The 19,978-nt window shown below is 42.0% G+C and overlaps 1 protein-coding gene and 1 long non-coding RNA gene across 5 annotated transcripts in view; both read left to right on the top strand.

Moving 5' to 3' along the window:
* The first annotated feature begins 7 nt into the window (after positions 1-7).
* On the top strand, positions 8-16,544 carry LOC125485057. 4 transcript variants are annotated; one of them, XR_007263816.1, is made up of 6 exons: positions 45-129; positions 241-440; positions 3,521-3,576; positions 6,142-6,220; positions 10,695-10,771; positions 14,902-16,486. It is a non-coding gene; the product is annotated as an uncharacterized LOC125485057 (long non-coding RNA). The 4 variants fall into 4 exon arrangements; XR_007263818.1 differs by lacking the exon at positions 10,695-10,771 and having other exon boundaries at positions 8-82; XR_007263815.1 differs by lacking the exon at positions 10,695-10,771 and having other exon boundaries at positions 14,902-16,544.
* A 2,764-nt stretch (positions 16,545-19,308) lies between these two features.
* Positions 19,309-19,978, top strand: part of gpt2 (glutamic pyruvate transaminase (alanine aminotransferase) 2) — a 39,247-nt gene continuing 38,577 nt past the window's right edge. Inside the window, exon 1 of the mRNA XM_048606062.1 lies at positions 19,309-19,767. Coding sequence (XP_048462019.1) covers positions 19,468-19,767 — 300 coding nt within the window. The 5' untranslated portion in view covers positions 19,309-19,467. The remainder of the gene's footprint in view (positions 19,768-19,978) is intronic.

Here is a 19,978-nt window from a genome sequence, read left to right on the forward strand (position 1 = left end):
GCACACCCGCCAATATAAAGGATGCATGCATATACATACATGCGCGCTCTGTATCCGGAAGCTTGTACACTGCTTTGCTCAGGTGGTTCTCCTAGTGACTGATCGGTCTGATTTCAAAAAATCAACAAAGTACATTTACTGCCAGTACATTGAAACTAAAACACAGCATGCTGCCGATATTCAGCAGGTCAAAGGAGCATCTGTGGACAGGTTTCAGCTAGCCTTTTTTTGTTGTTTCAGAGCTGCAAGACAGAGAAAATGTTGGCAACAGGCATCTTGTGCAGAGAACAAATTTAAGGATGCAGGTTTGGAGCCTCCATCAGACGGCCAGAGTTTGAAAATTAGCAAACCGGACGGGAGAATAAAAGTGCACAAACTATTTTGGGGGATGCTCGAATTCTGAATTTAAAAGGAGAAAGTACTGGAAACACACTCAGCAGGTCAGGCGACAGAGGGAACTTCAATTTTCCCAGAGTGTTCTGGTTATTTCATTCATGTTTCAGATTGGAGATTGGTAAAGTTGCTATGCAAATGCAAAACCAGGTTAAAGACGACATAAAACAAAAGGGAAAGATCTATGTGATAATGTGGACGGCAGGAGTGATTAAATAACAAAAGCGATTGTGCTATAAGCCTAAAGGAGGTGCTAATGACACAAATATAAAATCAAACAATAGTCGAGAGGAGGTGTAAATGGTCATAGCAGAAATGAAGGAGAGAGGCATGGAAAATTTGTCAGAAGGAAGCTCCTACATTACAAAAATATAGCAGCAGAAAACCCGGGGGTTTACTATTACGCCAGTATCTACACTTGGAAGAAATACAAGTATATTGCTATTGCACTTGGAAGGGATATTTGGGCCCTGCACGTTTTTAAGGAAAGAATTGGAAGGGCAGGAAATCTATCTTGTACTTGTTAGGTACGGGACAGATATAATTGATTGTCACTGCCCAAGTGAGCAAGATGGCAAAATTCTGCAATATACAGAATGCTGTATATTCATTTATAAATTCAAAACGGGATGATTAGTGTGTTTTTTTTTAAAAAATCTATCTTGCTAGGTTTCATTTGATAAGGACAAGAAAAATCAGCACTTTTTGCCAAAATGGATGATTGTTATTTATGTGGCTGCACTATTCTCAAAATATTCCACAATTTTTAACTAAATAAGATTTGTATTAAAAATATGCCTTAACCTGATATTTGAAGTATTATTAATTGATAGTAATCTTTATCTAGGCTTGAAAATCATCCATTCATAGTTGTGACCACTGGTACCGGTAAGCAGCAACACAGTGTTGCAATTAATTGCCATTGTCATTTTCATCCCAGTTCATTACACTCTTGCCAAAAATGTAGATGGTCCTCTGGGGATATGTGCAGTTTTCATTTACTACCTGCAGTCTTCTGTATATAGATTTTCCATTTTACTAATTGTGACAGTTATGTATATTTTGTTTTTGTGTTGCTAAAACACTTATAGGTTAATGTATACACAGTAGCGATAACAAAATACTACTGTCTAAATGTTGGAAAGCAGGTCATTCATTCAGATTACTAAATAGGATATTTGTAATATTATACTCATGATGACAGAAATGTCATGATTTACTGCTTCTATATTTAATAATGCTGGAAGATTGCTAGATGTCACAAAGGCAACAGACCCAATGGAATAGGCCTACATTTCATCAATTTCCCATCTTAACTCACCCACATAAATGGACAAAATGCAAAACAAAAATTCTCACATTAAGTGTGCGGTGCTTCTGAAAAAACTGGCATTCTTTCAACTCATAAGTTTTATAAATTCTTCATCCATTACTGGGATCTGAGCAACAACAGCAATATTGTTGCTCCCTAATTTTCCTTGTGAATTAACCTTCTTTAGGTTACAACTATAATGTTTTCAGGAATGGGGTTATTATAAGATTTTAATCCAGCAACAGTAAAGGAGCTCTGATAAAGCTCTGTCAGGATGCCACTGTGTGGTGGTGATGGAGGAAGTGAATAGTTCAGTCGTCCTGGATGGTGAGAAGAATCTTGCATGTTACCTCCATTGCATTCATCCAGCCAAATGAAAGGTAATCCCTTGCACTTCTGACTTTGACCTTGTAGATGGTGGACATATTTTAGAGAACAAGGAAGTGAGTTTCCAATCTTTCACCTGCTGTTTTAGCCACAGTAACTATGTGACAGGTCCGATTAAGTTTCTGCTATGTGATAACTCCAAGGATACTGATATTGGAGGATTCAGCAATAGCAGTGATATTGAACAGCAAGGGGAAATGGTTACAGTTTCTCCTGTTGAAAATAACCATTATCTGGCATTTGTATGATCCAAATGTTATTTGTTATTTATCAAGCCTGAATGTTGTCCAGGTCTTGCAGAATTTGGGCATGAGGTATTGGCTTTCAACATGTTTAAACAGAAGTATTCTTGCTCCAGTATATACATGAACATTAGATGAGGTACAGCAACACAAAAGCAAAATATGTATAACTTCTGAATTTCTGAAGAAGGGTCTAGGCCCGAAATGTCAGCCTTCCTGCTCCACTGATGCTGCTTGGCCTGCTGTGTTCATCCAGCTCTACACCTTGTTATCTCAGATTCTCCAGCATCTGCAGTTCCTACTATCTCATGTCTAACTTTCTGTGTGAAGAATGGAAAGTTTATATTACTGAAAACTGCATGCACTAAATGAAAACAACACAAGTCCCCAGATGATCACCTACATTTTAAACAAGTGTTTCATTGACAAAAAAAGACAGTGGCAATTAATTGCAACACCGTGTTATTGTATCTGAATTGTTTCAGTATCTAAGGAGTTGCAAATGACACCGTGCATCCATCAGTCAGCAACCCACCTCTGACGTAATGATGGAGGGAAGGTCACTGGTGAAGGAGCTAAAGATGGTTGGGCCTAGAATGCTGACCTGAGAAACCCCTACAAAGGTGTCATGGGCCAGAAAGAGTTGACCTCCAGAAACCACAACTAGCTTCTTTTGTGCTTTATTTCACACTATGGGGAGCTTTCCTAGAATTCCCAATAAATTCAGTTATGCTAGGATCCCTTGATGCCGCTCTCTTTCAAGTTCCACCTTGAAATCAAGGGCATTTGCTTTCACCTTACCTTTTGAATTCAGATCTTTTGTCAGTATTTGGCCCAAGAGTGAAATGGGGTCTGGAGCTGACTGACAGTGCTGGACTCAAAATTATCATCCTTGAACAGCTTATTGCTGAGTATGTGCCACCTACCTGATAGCACTGTGAATGACATCTTCTGTCATTGTGATGCTGATTGAAAGGCATGGTAATTGGCCCACTTGGATTTCCCTTGTTTTTAGTTTTCAAGACACACTTGAGTTAATGGCAGTGCAGTGACTATACTAGATCAGCTTGGTTAAAGTGTAGCTAGATTTGGAGCATAATTCTTTAATACTACAGCCAGAATACTATTCTTGGATTATAACCTTTGCTATATGCAGTGTGTTGAGCCATTTCTTTACATCATACAGAGTGAATCGAATTTCTGAAGATTGACATCTGTGATAATGAGGACCTCATGAAGAGGGTGAGATGCATCATCAACTTGTTACTTCTGGCTAATCATGGTTGCAAATGCTTCAGCTTTGTCAATTGCACCAGTGTGGTGGGCTATCCCATCACTGAGGACGGGGATTTCTGTGGAACCTCTTCCCTCATTTAGTTCTTTAATTGTCCACCACCATTTATGATTAGATATGATAGTGCACCAGAGTTTTGATCTGATCCATTCGTTGCGGGATTGTTTAGCTCTGTATATCAGATACTATTTTACTGTTAAGCTTGCATGTAGTCCTGTGATGTAGCTTCATTAGCTTTATGTGTGCCAAACCATGTTTGATCTTTCAGCTTGATGGTAATGATTGAGTGAGGAACATGCCAAGTCAAGAGACTACAGATTGTGATTGAATAAAATTCTGTTGTTGCTATATAATCCATAGCAATAACGTATAACCAATTTCGAGCTGCTACATCTGTTTTCAGTCTATCCCACTTATCACAGTGGTAGTGCTACACAACATGATGAATGGTAACCTCCACGTGGAAAAATAATGTTTCCGCAAGGACTGTGTGGTGGTCACTCCTACCAATATTATATGGACAAAGGCATTTGTGGTAGGTAGATTTGTGAGGGCAGGGTCAAGTCGGTTTTTCCCTCTTGGTTTGCTCACTTCCTCGGGTACAGACCCAGTCTGGCAGGGGTGTCCCAGCTCATTGAACAGTAGCCAGGATGGGTATTTGAATCTTTAATAATGCTGTTGACAAAGTGGTGCATGCTCAGCCTGCAGAATAATTGGGGCAATCAGCAATGTTTCACCATTTCGGGGGCTAATAATTTTACTTTCGGTGTATCCAAGCAACAATAGTAGGAATCATATGATGTAATATTTGTTTAAAATAACAAGTGAATGATTTGTTTGAGTAATATTGAAGTAATTTTAAACATACATGTTTCTAATATCAATCATTCTAATTTGACCCAATATTTTGCTAAAATAGTATGGTAACTATGAACATATTGACATATGATTTGTCTCCATAACAGTCAATGCACACTAAGATTAATAATTCATTATTTCTGAAGCGCTTTAAAACACTCTGTTGTAATGGTATACTATAATATGCATCCTGTTACAGTAATTTAATTTCAATAGGTAGTATGCAGCAGACATTAGATGCAATTTCTGCAAAAGTATAGAGAGACTAAATTAATCATTCTATGATGGTAGGTTTCTTTGGAGGTAAAATCCCATTTCAGTTTTTATATTGGATCTGAGATAAATTTTACAATATTGTAGTTGTGAAGCAGAGCTTCATGGCACCACAATATGTATCAGTCATTAAGGTATTGATGCCATCAGGTCCTCATGGTCAGCTGAATTTTCCAGCCATCAGTTTTAATGGCTGAAAATGATGCAAGCTGCAAAAGACAGGAAAGGTGACTACAGATGAGGGTGCCTATTCATTATTTATCTTGATTTTATACAGAAACCTGTACAGCTTTCAATTGCTCTGGAATAATTACTGTGAATTTGCCTGTGCTTGTTTGCTTTCTTGCAACACAATAATTGATTCTCTCACACACACAGAAGTTGCTGGAAAAGCTCAGCAGGTCTGGCAGCAAATGAGGAAGGGTCACTGGACCCAAAACATTAACTTCTGATTTTTCTTCACAGATGCTGCCAGACCTGCTAACTTTTCCAGCAACTTCTGTTTTTGTTCTTGATTTACAGCATCTGTAGTTCTTTCTGTTTTTACTGACTTTATCACTATGGCTGTATCTGTGATGGCATGATGCAGTATACTGTAGTTGTGCCATCCTTAGAACAACAGCAACTTGCATTTATATAGTTCCCATAATGTAATAAAATTCCCAAGGTGCTTCACAGGAACGTTAAGAAGTAAAATATTGACACCAAGCCAGATAATGCAATTAAAGAACCAGCAGTTACAGGTTATTGGAGTGAGATTCTCAGTGTTCAAACAATTTTCCACCATTTCTGCTCAAGCCTGCTTCCCTCACATCAAAAGTATAACAGAATCTGGCATGAATGATACTGATGTTTCACAGATTGATGTTAGATCTATTCATCCCAACTGCCCTGCTGAAATGTCTTCTCACATGCTAGATAATATGGAGGCTTGAGCAGACAATATGCAATACTGAAGCCAATCAACCTCACAACCTCCACGCGAGGAAGCACTTAGAAAGAGCACATGGTTCAGAGTTCGAAGGCACATATCATGCATTTTACTAACAGCAGGGGCTATAAGGAAGTACTGGTAGAACTAAATAAAACGTATGTTGACTGATACTCCAAAGTATTGTGATAATTGTTTTGGTATAATAAAGATTAAGATTATTGTTACATACTCCATGACTATGCCTCTTTCTGGGGCAAAGTTGCCCAGAATAAATGCCATAATAATTTTGGGACCTTTTAAGAGCCGAACAACAGCGCACACACTTTTCTGTGCAGACAGTCACATCACTACTTGAAGATAATAAGTGTGTTTGATTAAAACTATCTTGTAAGTGTGCATCATATTCTAATTTTAACGGTGCTAACTATGGCTACGTTTGTTTTCTCAGAAAGTTGCTTTTGCCAGAGATGAGCTGAATGGTACCTCTTTACACTCATGAATATAGTAATGTTCTCTTTCCATTGCAGGTAAGAATTAGTCATCAGATATGAAATATTCTCAGTGTTACAGTACATGGCCCTTTCCTCACTCCTGCACTGTAATGATCATCCAAACTTTCTTTTGCTTTGTCTGGATGGGACACAATGTACAAATCTCTAGACAAAAGTAAAAAAACCCAACATTGCTCTTATTCTGACAGCCACTTTTGTGTGAGGCTGCCCCAAACTCTGAGTAGACCTTTGGTACAGAAACACAAATGCCCAAATTTTGCGATGGCCTGTCAGTTGTTTTTCCACATATATGGGGGTTGCATGTAGGACCCTGCAGAATCCCTGTCATAGCAAACTTTGAGGTAATTGCCCGGGAACTTCAAGATTCGAATGGGCAATTCCCCAAGGCCTGGAATCCTCTGAAAGTCTCCATTCAAATCAAAGAATTGAGAGGGTACAGATGAAAATATGTAGTTATCAGGAAAAGCTAAATACATTGCCTAACTCCTGAGTAATGATTCAATTCTCCTTCTACTTACTTCATAATTCCCAGCTGCCATCTCCCCTGGGCCACTTACACCACACTCATCCCCCACTCGAGACCCAATACCCTTTCCCCCATTCTAAACCTGACCCCCTCCAATCTCTTAGGACCTGACCACCCCTTTCACCTATTCCTGACGTGACCCGATTCCAATTCACCCCCTCCTGTCCTAATCCTCTTTCACCCTCCAGAGCCTGACCCCATTCAGCCCATGCCAGGTCTAACAGCTTATATATCTATCCCCCTTCACCTGTCTTGGACCCAACTACCTACCCCTTCACCCACTTCAGACCCTCCCATCCACCCATTTCACACCTGACCCATCATCACGTGCCAATTCCCTTCTCCCCTCAAGGCCTGATCCTCTTCCTTTCACTCCAGACCCAAACACTCCACCTGCTCTGCATCCAACCCCACTTTTCCTCTGGGAGCCGACTTCTCTTCGCCCCCCGCCCAGGCCCGATCCTCCTCCTCCTCCCACTCCTGACATGACCTCGCTCCCCTTTACCCATTCTGGACATGACAATCCTTCATCCCTCCTGGCATCATCCCATTTCGCACCAGAAGCTGACTCCCTTTTACCTCTTCCAGGAACTGACCCTCCTGTTGTGGACCCAAAACGACTCCACTAAACCCGCTCTGGACATGATCTGCCTTCACCAGTAGGAACGAAACCATCTCGTTCTCCGGGAACCAACCCCTCTTCCTCCACTCAGATTTGTATATGTGTAAGATTGACAGTCCTTGAAAAACCCAGTGTAGGATGGGTGTGGCTACATAACTTTGGATGCTATATACAGTTGGACTGTATCATGCCCACCTGATCCTCATGGAGAAATGTACGCAAAAATAACCTTTGACCACAACGTCTTATGTGGACTTCGGCAAAACGTTAGACAGGGTTCTGCATGGTAGACTGATTATTAAGATTAGATCACATGGGATCTGGGGCAGCTATCCAATTGGATACAAAATTGGCTTGAAGGTAGGAGACAGAGGGTGGTGGTGGTGGGTGGAGGGTTGCATTTTGGACTGGAGGCCTGTGACCAGTGGTGAGCCACATGGATCATTGCTGGGTCCACTGCTTTTCATTGTTTATATAAATGATTTGGATGTGAATATAGGCAGTATGGTTAGTAAGTCTGCAGATGACACCAAACTAGGTAATGTAGTTGACAGCAAAGAAGATTATCGTAGAGTACAATCAGACCTTGATCAGATGGGGCAATGTGTTTAATTTAGATAAATGTAAGGTGTTACATTTTGGTACGGCAAACAGAACAGGATGTACAATTAATGGTAGGGCCCTGGGGAGTGTTGCTGTACAAAGAGATCAAGGAGTGCAGGTGCATAGTTCCTTGAAAGTGGAGTTGCAGATAGACAGGGTGGTGAAGAAGGCATTTGGCATGCTTGCCTTCATTGGTCAGAATATTGAGTATAGGAATTGGGACATCATTGGTGAGGCCATTTTTAGAAAGGTGCATATAATTCTGATCGCCCTTCTATAGGAAAGATGTTGTTAAACTTGAGAGGTGTAGAAAATATTTACAAGGATGTTGTTGGGACTGGAGGGTTTGAGTTATAGGGAGAGGCTGAACAGGCTGGCTGTGTTTTCCATGGAGTGTCAGAGGTTGAGGGGCAACCTTGTCGAGGTTTATAAAATCATGAGGAGCATGGATAGGACGAATAGCCAAGGTCCTTTTCATAGGATGGGGGAGTCCAAAACTGGAGGATATAGGTTTAAGGTGAAAGGGGAAGATTTAAAAATGATCCAAGGGACAACTTTTTCACGCAGAGGGTGGTGCATGTATGGAACAAGCTGCCAGAGGAAATGGTGGAGGCTGGTACAATTACAACATTTAAAAGGCTGGATGATTATATGAATAGGAGGGGTTGAGAGGGATATGGGTGAAATGCTGGCAAATGGGACTAGGTCAAATTGGGATGTCTGGTCCACACAGGCAAGTTGGACCAAAGGGTCTGTTTCTGTGCTGTATGACTCCAACAAGCAATGGTTCACAAATAATATCTGAGAGCCCTGCAAGAAAAGGAGATAGGGGATCCTGTCATACAGTTATGTAAGGACTGTGTCATTTTATTTTGTGTTTTTAAAAACTGTGGACTGAGATGAGGAAAAGCTGTTTTAAAACCAGTGTTTGAAAGAGTGGCTGCAATTTTGAAAAGCAAGTAACCAGATACCATGGCAAGCATCATTACAGTTGTTTGAACAAGCAGTAATTGAAGTTTGATTTGCAGACAGTTTGAAGACGATGGGTGTACAGATGCAGCTTTTATTGGCATTAAGTTGATTGGTCTATGGGCTTGTGACTAGTTATCAATGATAGAGACGTTTTTGCATGCCAACAACTGTGTGATTGGTTCTTGGGCAACAGAACAGCTTGAAGTTGGTGTTATGGACCAGACCAAACCCCCTCAAAATATATTAAGAAGATAACCTAGACCCTAACTTTTGCTTATTTTAAAGGCAATTGCCAGGCATTGTGTTGTGTCCCTGATGCAATTTGATTGGTCAAACTACCAGATTTGAAGCAAAACACATTTTATTCATACACTATAGTTAATATATAACAAAAGAAAGAAGAAATTGGAATAACTTAACTCTACTGGAGAAGTTAACAGAATAATAGATTATTTAATGACTAAACAGTAACTGTTCCAGTATAGTAACACCCCATAAACACACCCTTGGCAAAGGCAAATTCAGTCAAATAGATTGTCTCACAGGCAATTCTCCAGTCCAGGGAGAAAAGCATCAAGAAAAAACTCAGAGAGAGAGTAACAGGTAGAGATGTACTGCAGCTTCCAAACCCAGCTTCAGGACCCCAGCAAATGCCATTGAAAAACTAAAATTAAAAATCCTGGCTGTTGGTCAGCTTGACCCCACCCATTCAGGCTGCATCTATTGTTAAAACACCAAGGCCTCACAAGCTGTTTACTTTATTGGATTCAAAGAGAGAGCTCATCACCTCTGTCTTAAAGCTGCTCTTCAAAACAAAACCAGGACAAAATGCACCTCTTAAAGCCATAGTATCGTCCCACTGGGAACATTTTGAAAATCATAATCTAATCAAGCAGAGTCAGCATGGCTTCACAAAATGGAAATCATGTTTGACTAATTTATTGTAGTTTTTCAAAGAAATCTCAACCAGAATGGATAGAGGGGGACCAGTGGATATGGTGTATTTGGACTTCTAAAATGGGATTCCACAAGGTACTTCAGAAAACGTTAGCTCATAAGCTAAGGGCCCAAGGTGTTGGAGATAACATTGTGGCATAGATAGCGAACTGGCTCATGGGCAGGAAACAGTGAGTGGGGATAGAGGGTTCTTTTTCAGATTAGCAACCTGTAACTAGTGAGATTCCACAGTGATCAATGCTGGGTCTGCAATTGTTTACAATAAGTATTAATGGCTTGAAGAAAGAAGCAAATGTACCCAAATTTGCAGACAAAACAAAAATAGGTGGAAAGGCAAGTTGAGAGGGATACAGTTTACAGAGAGATATGTGTAGGTTAAGTAAGTGGGCAAAAATTTGGCAAAAGATGAATAATGTGGGGAAATGTGAAGATTTTCATTTTGGAAGGAAGAACAAAAGAACAGGGTATTATTTAAATGGAGAAAAATCAGAAAGCTGCAACACAAAGGGACTTGGTGTGGGGAGGGAGCAGTGTGCTTGTGCACAAAGCACAGAGAGCTAGCCCTCAGGTACAGGAGGTAATCAGAAAGGCGAATGGAATGTTGGCCCTTTTTGGCTCAAGGGGGTTAGAGTGTAAGAGTAGGGAAGTAGACAGATTCATCATCATGAGGGTAATTAAGGGTTTTGGGGAAAGGGCTAGAAAGTGGACATTAGGAATGTCGGGATCAGCCATGATCCTATTGAATGGTGGAGCAGACTCAATGAGCTGAATAGCCTATTCCTGTTTTATATTTCTATGGTCTTATTAAGTTAAGAAGACAGCACAAGAGAGGGAGGAGATGGTGGCCTAGTGGTATCATCGCTGGACCAATAATCCAGAGATCCAGGTAATGTTCTGAGAACCTGGGTTCAAATCCTGCCACAGCAAACAGTGGAATTTGAATTCAAGCAAAAAAAAATCTGGAATTAACAGTCTAATAATGTGAATTGTCAGGAAAATTCCATCTGGTTCACTAATGCCCTTTCCAAGAGGAAACTGCCATCCTTAATTAGGAACAAAAATGAAGTTGCTATCATTAAGGAAGAAAATAGCAAGACATTTGGATATAAATTGTCCCATTGGGAACACCCAGCATGGCTTCATGAAGGGTAGGTCATGTTTAACTAATTTGGTGGAATTCTTTGAGGACATTACTTGCATGGTGGACAATGGGGAACCTGTGGATGTGGTGTATCTGGATTTCCAGAAGGCATTTGACAAGGTGCCACACCAAAGGCTGCTACATAAGACAAAGGTGAATGCTATTACAGGTAATGTATTGGCATGGATAGAGGATTGGTTGACCAGTAGAAAGCAAAGAGTAGGGGTAAATGGGTGTTTTTCTGGTTGGCGGTCAGTAACTAGTGGTGTGCCTCAGGGATCAGTGTTGGGACCGCAATTGTTTACAATTTACACAGATGGTTTGGAGTTGGGGACTAAGTGTGGTGTGTCAAAATTTGCAGATGACACTAAGGTGAGTGGTAGAGCAAAGTCTGCAGAGGGATATAGATAGTCTAAGTAAGTGGGCAAAGGTCTGGCAGATGGAGTACAATGTTGATAAGTGTGAGGTCATCCATTTTGGTAGGAATAACAGCAAAATGGACTATGTTTTAAATGGTAAAAAAATTGCAGCACGCTGCTGTGCAGAGGGACTTGGGTGTCCTTGTGCATGAATCGCTAAAAGTAGGATTGCAGGTGCAGCAGGTAATTAAAAAGGCAAATGGAATTTTGTCTGCCATTGCTCGAGGGATGGAGTTTAAAAACAGGGAGGCTATGCTGCAGCTGTATAGGGTCCTGGTGAGGCCACACCTGGAGTACTGTGTGCAGTTTTGGTCTCCTTACTTGAGAAGAGATACACTGGTACTGGAGGGGGTGCAGAGGAGATTCATTCGGTTGATTCCAGAGTTGAGGGGGTTGGATTATGAGGACAGACTGAGTAGACTGGGATTATACTCATTGGAATTCAGAAGAATGAGGGGAGATCTTATAGAAACATATAGGATTATGAAGGGAATAAATAAGGTGGAGGCAGGGAGGTTGTTTCCGCTTGCAGGTGAAACTAGGACTAGAGGGCATCGCCTCAAAATAAAGGGAAGCAGATGTAGGATTGATGTCAGGAGGAACCTCTTCACCCAAAGGGTTGTGAATCTGTGGAATTCCCTGCCCAGTGAAGTGGTTGAAGCTACCTCGCTGACTATTTTTAAGGCAAGGCTCGATAAATTTTTGAACAGTAAAGGAATTAAGGGTTATGGTAAGTGGGCGGGTAAGTGGAGCTGAGTCTCAAAAAGATCAGCCATGATCTTATTAAATGGCGGGGCAGGCTCGAGGGGCCAGATGGCCTACTCCTGCTCCTAGTTCTTATGTTCTTATGAAAAGCTCAGCAGGTTTGGCAGCATCTGTGAAGGAAAAAACAGTTTCCCAAAACGTTAACTCTGTTTTTTCCTTCACAGATGCTGCCAGACCTGCTGAGCTTTTCCAGCTGCTTTGTTTTTGTTCCTGATTTACAGCATCCGCAGTTCTTGTGGTTTATGTGCCATCCTTAATTGGTCTGGCCTGCATGTAACTCCAGACCCGCAGCAATGTGGCTAACTCTTCCCTCTCAGTTAGGGATGGGCAATAGATACTGGCTGAGCCAGTGACACCTTGATCCTGTGAATGAATTTTTAAAAAGTTCTTCCCTAGCTGAAGTGTGGTTCAGCCGTTTTAAACTCACCGTAAAACTGAAGAACCAGTTTATCTTTCCTCCAACAGCTGTTGCAAGCTGTAACTTTTAACTGATAAGTCAGAGCCTTTTTATAAGAACCAGCCACCTTGTGTTTCTTAGCAACCAGTGGAAGTATCTGGAAAAAGATGGTGGTCTATACACAAAAACAGAAATTGCTGGAAAAACTCAACAGATCTGGCAGCATCTCTGGAGAGAAAGCAGAGTTAATGTTTCAAGTCCAGTGACCCTTGTTCAGAACTAGTTCTGAGTTTGTCCAGCAATTTCTGTTTTTGTTTCGGATTTCCAGGATCTACAGTTCTTTCAGATTTTTTACAACAGTCATAAAGATCATCTCAACAACAGAACCTGAGAACAAAGACTATTGAACTGTCTTTCCACTTCTTCCCTCTGTCCATAACCTATTTTACTATTTGTTTGTGTGTGTTTATGTGTGTAAGGGGAGTTTATAAAGGGATTAGAGTTTTAATTAATAGCATTATATGACAGCAGTTTATAACTGTTTACCTATAGTTAGAGTCTAATTACTTGTAATGAATAGTAACTCTTGTTCAGTACTGAAACTTGGTCTGCATTATCTACTAATCTGTGTCTGGAAGTCAAGTAAATTGGGGAACTTCGCGTACTTTGACAGTGGTCTATGTTCTGGTGGTAACGAAACTACCCAATCAGCGTGGTGTCTCAGAAGATGGCAGTGACAAAACCAGATCAGACAACCTTTTCATTCTTGCAATAATATGCTATGCTTTAAAAATACATTTAAAGTAATTTTTCCAGTAATTTGTTCCATTCAAAACTGATCAGCTTCTGAAATGTGACAATTAATTAACTTAAAAGAAACAGAGTATCTTCTGCCACTGCACTGACGGAGAAAGTTGGTGCTGCTGACATAATATGCACCTTGAGCTGGAAACTGGCACTGAGCGGGGAGGCAGTGAGGGATTGTATGCGGGGCAAATAGTACTTGGAGTGGGGCAATGAGCAAATAGCAATGCCAAGATTTGAATTAATGTAAAATATTTAATAAACACTGATGGTATTGCTCCTATTCTTTGATGCAGCCACCTTGCTGCAGCGCTGCTGGTAGTGACGTCTCAGGTACTGCTACTGTATGGGCAGTGAGAGTCACCCTTGCAATTGTGGTAGCAACAAATGCGCTATAGTTTTTATAAACTCTATTGTATTCTTATTTTTTCGTTGCTATGTTGATAGTGAACAATAGAGGGCACTAACTAAAAAGAAACACTTCTATCATAAGCTGTTTCATAATATAGCAGCTATTCAATGCTTTGTCTTTGAAATGACTGTTGTGATATAAAGTAAAAATCCAGGTGCTTAAATTTGTTACAAGTAGAGAGAATACTGGAGAAGGTTAGAGACAAAAAACTGCAGATGCTGGAATCCACGGTAGACAAACAGGAAGCTGGAAAAACACAGCAAGCCAGGACTCCTGAACAAGTGTAATACCCGAAACGTTGACTTCTCCTCCTCCAGATGCTGCCTGGCTTGCTGTGGTTTTCCAGCCTCCTGTTAGAATACTGGAGAAACTCAGCAAGTCTGGCAGCATCTGTAGAGAGAGAAACAGAGTTAATGTTTCATGTCCAGTGTGACTTCTTCAGAAACTTAAGTTTGTTTAAGTCTGGCTGTGAAAATAGATTCTTCTTATTTACCGAACAACCTGTTCCTAATTTTGAACAATAATATAAAAACCTGCTAAACTTCCTTATTAACATAGAACATAGTGCAGTTTAGCACAGGATCAGGCCCTTTATTCCAACAAAAACAACTCTAATCTCTCCACATAACTGAAGTCCCCACACCAGTAAATCTCTCCTCCACCCTCTTGGCATATTTCCAAAAATGTATTGCCAAGATTCAAACTCTGCATGCTCAAACCTGTTTTGCATAATTTCCTCATTTCTTGCTTAATGCTTCCAATAATAAACCTAAAAATCCAATGTGATTTTTTTAAAATCAGCCTTCACAGCTTGTCCTGCCATCTTCACTCATTTATGTTCTTTTAATCCCAGGTTAACAGTCACCAGGTTTAAAATGTTAAGTCTGCTTTCTTCCCGCAAATGCTGCCAGACCCACTGAGTTTCACTAGCAATTTTTGTTTTTGTTTCATTGTTTCTGTGTGTCTTTAACATTGTATCATATAACTTGTGTTTTCCTCTCCCCTGTTTGCTCTGCATTATGGAGAGCCAATGTAGCTTATTGAATTTGAATGATTTATTGTCACTTGCATTTTACAGTGAATAATACAGTAAAATACAGTGAAAAGCTTGAACTGTTGCCACAATCTGGCGCCATTTGGATAGTTTAAGGATAAAAAGATATAACAGAGAGTCTATCTTCGCTCTGCTGCCTCCACCACGAGTCTTCAGTCAGCCCACCAGCGACATGACACCTGCGCCACCACCCCTCCTCCACCGCCGTCGGCTCTGGACCCACCATCGTAGGAGTCTCCGCTCTTTAGGCGCCAGCTCTTTGCCACTTGGCCTATCTCACTGACAGTATCACTGAGTCCCATGGTGGACCCACACGCGCCCTGCTACCAGCTGCCACCATCGCTTCGCTGGTAACCAGGAGTCTGCGCTCTCGACCTACTGTGACTTCAATCAGGAGTCCCTAGCTCTGCTGCCGCCTCGAAGATGCCAGGAGTCCTGCTCTGGGCACACCACCCCGTTGCCACTGCAGCCACCACCTCCAATGCCAGGAGCCCCCACTCTTGCCCAACTACAACCAGGAGTCCCTGGCTCTGCTGCCAGGCCAAGCCAGGCCACCACAGCACCAAGGTCCCACTCCAGCCGCCCTCCTCCGAGACATTGTCTTGCTGTCACCGCCATCTCGAAGACTCTGCTGCTCTTGCCACCGCTGCCTCTGATGGCTGCAAGAGCTTTGCTGTCTCCGCTGGGAGGACGTCCAGGCTGCTTCTGCCACCACCTCCAATTGCCAGGAAGTGCCATATCCATTTCCGACCGCCAGGAGGCTGCTGCCAATCCACGCATGGCCCGCTCTCACTGCCGCACTGATGCCGCCAATTAACCCACCAAAGAAAAGAAAAATGAAAGAAAAAAAGAAAGAGAAAGAACAGAAGTAAAAAGAAAAGAAAGAAAGCAGATGAGCACCAGGCAAGAGCCTGCACGCAGCTCTGCCACCCTGCAACCATCTTGGAATCAAGGAAATTGCTTTGTGGAACCTTTGTTTCATCTCTAAGCCTCTGGGTGACTGTCACCTTAATTCTCCAACCTTTTCTCCAACCCATCTTTCTCAAGTTTCTGCATTGTTCCATTGAAAATCAATGGAAACTCAAGGAGCAACAATTCCTTTTCGATTAGGTACTTTACATACTTTTAAATTAACAATTTAAGATTATGAGTTTGCAGAAAAATAGACACATTTTGTTCTGCATACGTCAGATCAACAACTTTAAATTATGGTCATCCCACTTTGTCATACAGCACTTCTTGATAAGGATTCTATTGTTGCTGTTTGCATCTCCTCCAGATCCATTTTTAATTCTTTATATATCCCATTTACACCTCCTTTCGCCTTGCACCATTATTCCTTTTGTCATTTAATCTCTCCTGCCTTCCAGCTATCACAAACCTTCCCTTTTGTTATTAACCCATTTCTCAGCTTCTGTATTTGCTTAAAATTGGTTTCTGATTAAAGGTCAACCTGAATTGTTAATATTATTTTTCTCTCTACAAACACTATGTGACCTGCTAAGTATTTCCTGTATTTCTTCGTTTTTTACTGATTGCCAGAATGTACAATGTTCTGAAAAAGAAACAGAAAGTGTTGGAACTTTGCAGTAGTGTTATGCTTTTCTATAATCACTGTTCTATTTTATATAGATAACTGATTAAAAGTAACAATTTGCAAATGTCAGTATATTCAGTGAAATGTTTCATCATAATTTTTGTTATTTCTAAAGCTATTACTTCATTGATTTGTATGGTATTGTAGGCATAAATTAGAATAATCAAACCATGAATGATTACAGTACAGGAGGAAACCATTTACCATAAGATATAAAACACCAGAATAGAAATAGGCCATTCAGCCCATTGAGTCTGCTCTGTTATTTAATAAGATTGTGGTTGATATGATCATCATCAGCACCACTTTATTGCCTTTCCCCATAATGCTTGATTCCTTTACTGATTAAAAATCTGCCTATCTTGGCCTTGAATATTCTTAACAACACACGCTCAGCAGGCCACTGAGGTAAAGAATTCAAAAGATTTATTCTGTAAGAAGAAATCCCCCCTCATCTGTTTTAAATGTGTGACTCCTTGTTCTGAGATTATGCCTTCTGGTCCTAGGCTCTCCCACAAGGAGAAACCTTTTCAAATCTACACTGTCAAGACCTTAAGAATCTTGTATGTTTCAATAAGATTGCTTCTCATTCATCTATATTCCAACAACTACAGGTACAATCTACTCAAACGCCCATCTCTGAAGGAGCAATTCACCTAATGTCATCCCCCTGCCTATTCTCAGCAACTTCTTCCTTTTGAGATAATGATCCACGTAGCTTTTGCCTGTCTCAATTGGTCCTGCATAGAATAGAATAGAATAGAATAGCAATTTATGTCATGTGTACTTTTACAAAAAAAATACAGTGACACGTTTTATAAGTCACCACACCATAGCACCTGAATTAATGAAGAAGTTGTTATTAAGAGAAAAAAGTAAAAGTTCATCACGGTTCACTTAATGACTCCTGGATTTGGGGGTATGCTGGAACACTGGGTCAAGACAGCCACGCCGGACTATATCTCCAAGCTGGGCTTTTAGAAGACTCAGAAGCCGCCTCTGAAGCAAGGACGAGACCTCCATGTGAAGATGAAATCTCCGGGGCAGGACTTCATGCTGGGCTGCTGGAGTACCTGAAAGCCGCCGTATCAGACCTCCATGCCAGGACAAGAAAGCCAATTCAGGCTAAGAATCCCCCATCAGGAGACCGCCACACTGGGAGACTGGCCCACCAGGCACCAGGCCTATACTGCCATTCCAGACCATTGGAAGCCACCTTGTCTGGCCTGGGGTGGGTGAAGACACTTTCTGATGCCATTAGAAGATGGTAATATACACACAGTGCTTTCCAATTCCTAACTACTCTTGGCATGAGAAAAGGTTTCCCTCAAGTTACTATTTCCTTTTTGTCAATTATATTAAATCTATGCCCTCTGGTGCACAATCTTTCCACCACGGAGGAGACCAGTTTCTCCCTCTGTTTAAGAGCCATGGCCAAGAACCCTCCTGATTTTGAATACTTCTGTCAACCAACTTCGCAAACCTGTCAGCCTAACTGATATTCCTCATTCCTGGAAGCATTCTCCTGAATCTTTTCTGCATCACCTTGAATGAATTCACACACATTATAACTTTGTTGTGGATTGAGATAGACGCTCATGATTCACCTCGGACATTGCCAATGATTTTATAAATATTGTTAAAATCAACCAGACAGACATGTTGAAACATGATTGTGGAGTAGATAGGACTTGAACTTGGGCCTCCTAGCTCAGAGGTGGAGGCACTACAAGTTCTGGCAATGTTCTGGCTCAGAGCTGTGCCACAAGGGACCTGCTCAAGTACTTTACACACACTTTCTAGTCAAACTGTCCAAAGCCCAGTGAAACAAACCAAATAATATTTAGAAATTGATACATTGGTCATAGCGGGCACCCATTATAAAGTACTCAAGATCTGTTGGACCATATGTCTCAATCGTTAATCTGTTTCTCTCCCCTTCTGGGAGATAATTGGGGAGGCAATGGCCTAGTGGTATTATCACTGGATTGATAATCCAGAGACTCAGGAAATGTTCTGGGGACATGGGTTTGAATTCTGCCATGGCAGATGGTGGAATTTGAATTCGATAAAATACAGTGCCAGGGACCCAGGTTCAATTCCACTCTTGGGTGACTGACCGTGTAGAGTTTGCACATTCTCCCCGTGTCTGCATGGGTCTCCTCCAGGTACTCCGGTTTCTTCCCACAGTCCAAATATGTGTAGAGTAGGTGGATTGGCATGCTAAATTGCCTGTAGTATCCAGGGATGTTTAGGTTAGGTGGGTTAGACATGGGGAAATGCAGGGGTACGGGATTGAGTTGGGGTGGGATGCTCTTCGGAGGGACGGTGTAAACTCATTGGGCCGAATGGCCTGTTTCCACATTGTAGGGATTCTATGATCATTCCACAATCTGGAATTAAGAATCTAATAATGACCGTGAATCCATCGCTGATTGTCAGGAAAAACCCATCTGGTTTACTAATGTCCTTTAGGGAAGGAACTACCATCCTTACCTGGTCTGGCTTACATGTGACTTCAGACCCACCGTGGTCGACTCTGAACTGCCCTCTGGGCAATTTGGGATGGGCATTAAATGTTGCCTGGCCAGCGACGCCCTCATCCCATGAATGAATAAAGAAAAAAAGATAATAACACAGACGGGTGTTGAACCCTGACCTCCCAGCTCAGAGGTTTGGACGCTATCGCTCTAACACAAAATCTTCAACTCAGCGCCTTTGTCACGTTATTATGAAGAATTTTTGAATGGTCCACTAAGTGCTCGAGGCTGCATTCGTTGGACTTCGTTGGTGGGAGTGCGCGTGCGTCATTGCCAGATGGCCTGCTGGGAGTTCTAGTTTCGTAGGTGACGTGTCCTTTCTGGGACTACAATTCCCAGCGTGCCCTACACAAACGCACCTACATTTGACAATGATGTGGATTTGAAAGGCGATGCCGCTCCACTGGAGCCGTTCTGAAGTGAAGTGAAGTGACTGAGGCCGCAGTCGCAGCAATGTACGCACTGGTTGCGCCGGCGAGGCGGGCAGTGGTGACGGGCCGGAGCGCTCGGTGTTGGGCCAGGCTGCCGGTGAGCTGGTGGTTCGCGGACCGTGGAGAGGGTCTGGCCGGCGCCCAGGGCTCCGCTGCCAGCCTAATCACGGAGGGGGCGGCCTCGCTTCTCCGGGACCACTCTAGGAATGGCGACAGGGTCCTCAGCATCGCTAACATGAACCCGCAGGTCCGCGCCACTGAGTACGCAGTGCGGGGACCTATCGTCATTAAAGCGGGAGAGATCGAGAAGGAGCTGCAACAGGTGGGGTAGTGAAACAGTACCGAGCCATTTACTTTACAGAATGACACAGTTTGGGAGAAGTCCATTCGGCCTATTGTGCTGGCCCTACTCAGTTAACACCCTCACCGTGTCTCCCACATCTCGTGCACCTCATCCCTCACACCGCGTCCACGCAATAAGAACCGAAAAAGAATCCCCCTCGTCCTCACGTACCACCCCACCAACCTCCGGA

This window comes from Rhincodon typus, chromosome 15, assembly GCF_021869965.1.
Source record: "Rhincodon typus isolate 14 chromosome 15, sRhiTyp1.1, whole genome shotgun sequence".
In the NCBI taxonomy this organism is placed as follows: domain Eukaryota; kingdom Metazoa; phylum Chordata; class Chondrichthyes; order Orectolobiformes; family Rhincodontidae; genus Rhincodon; species Rhincodon typus.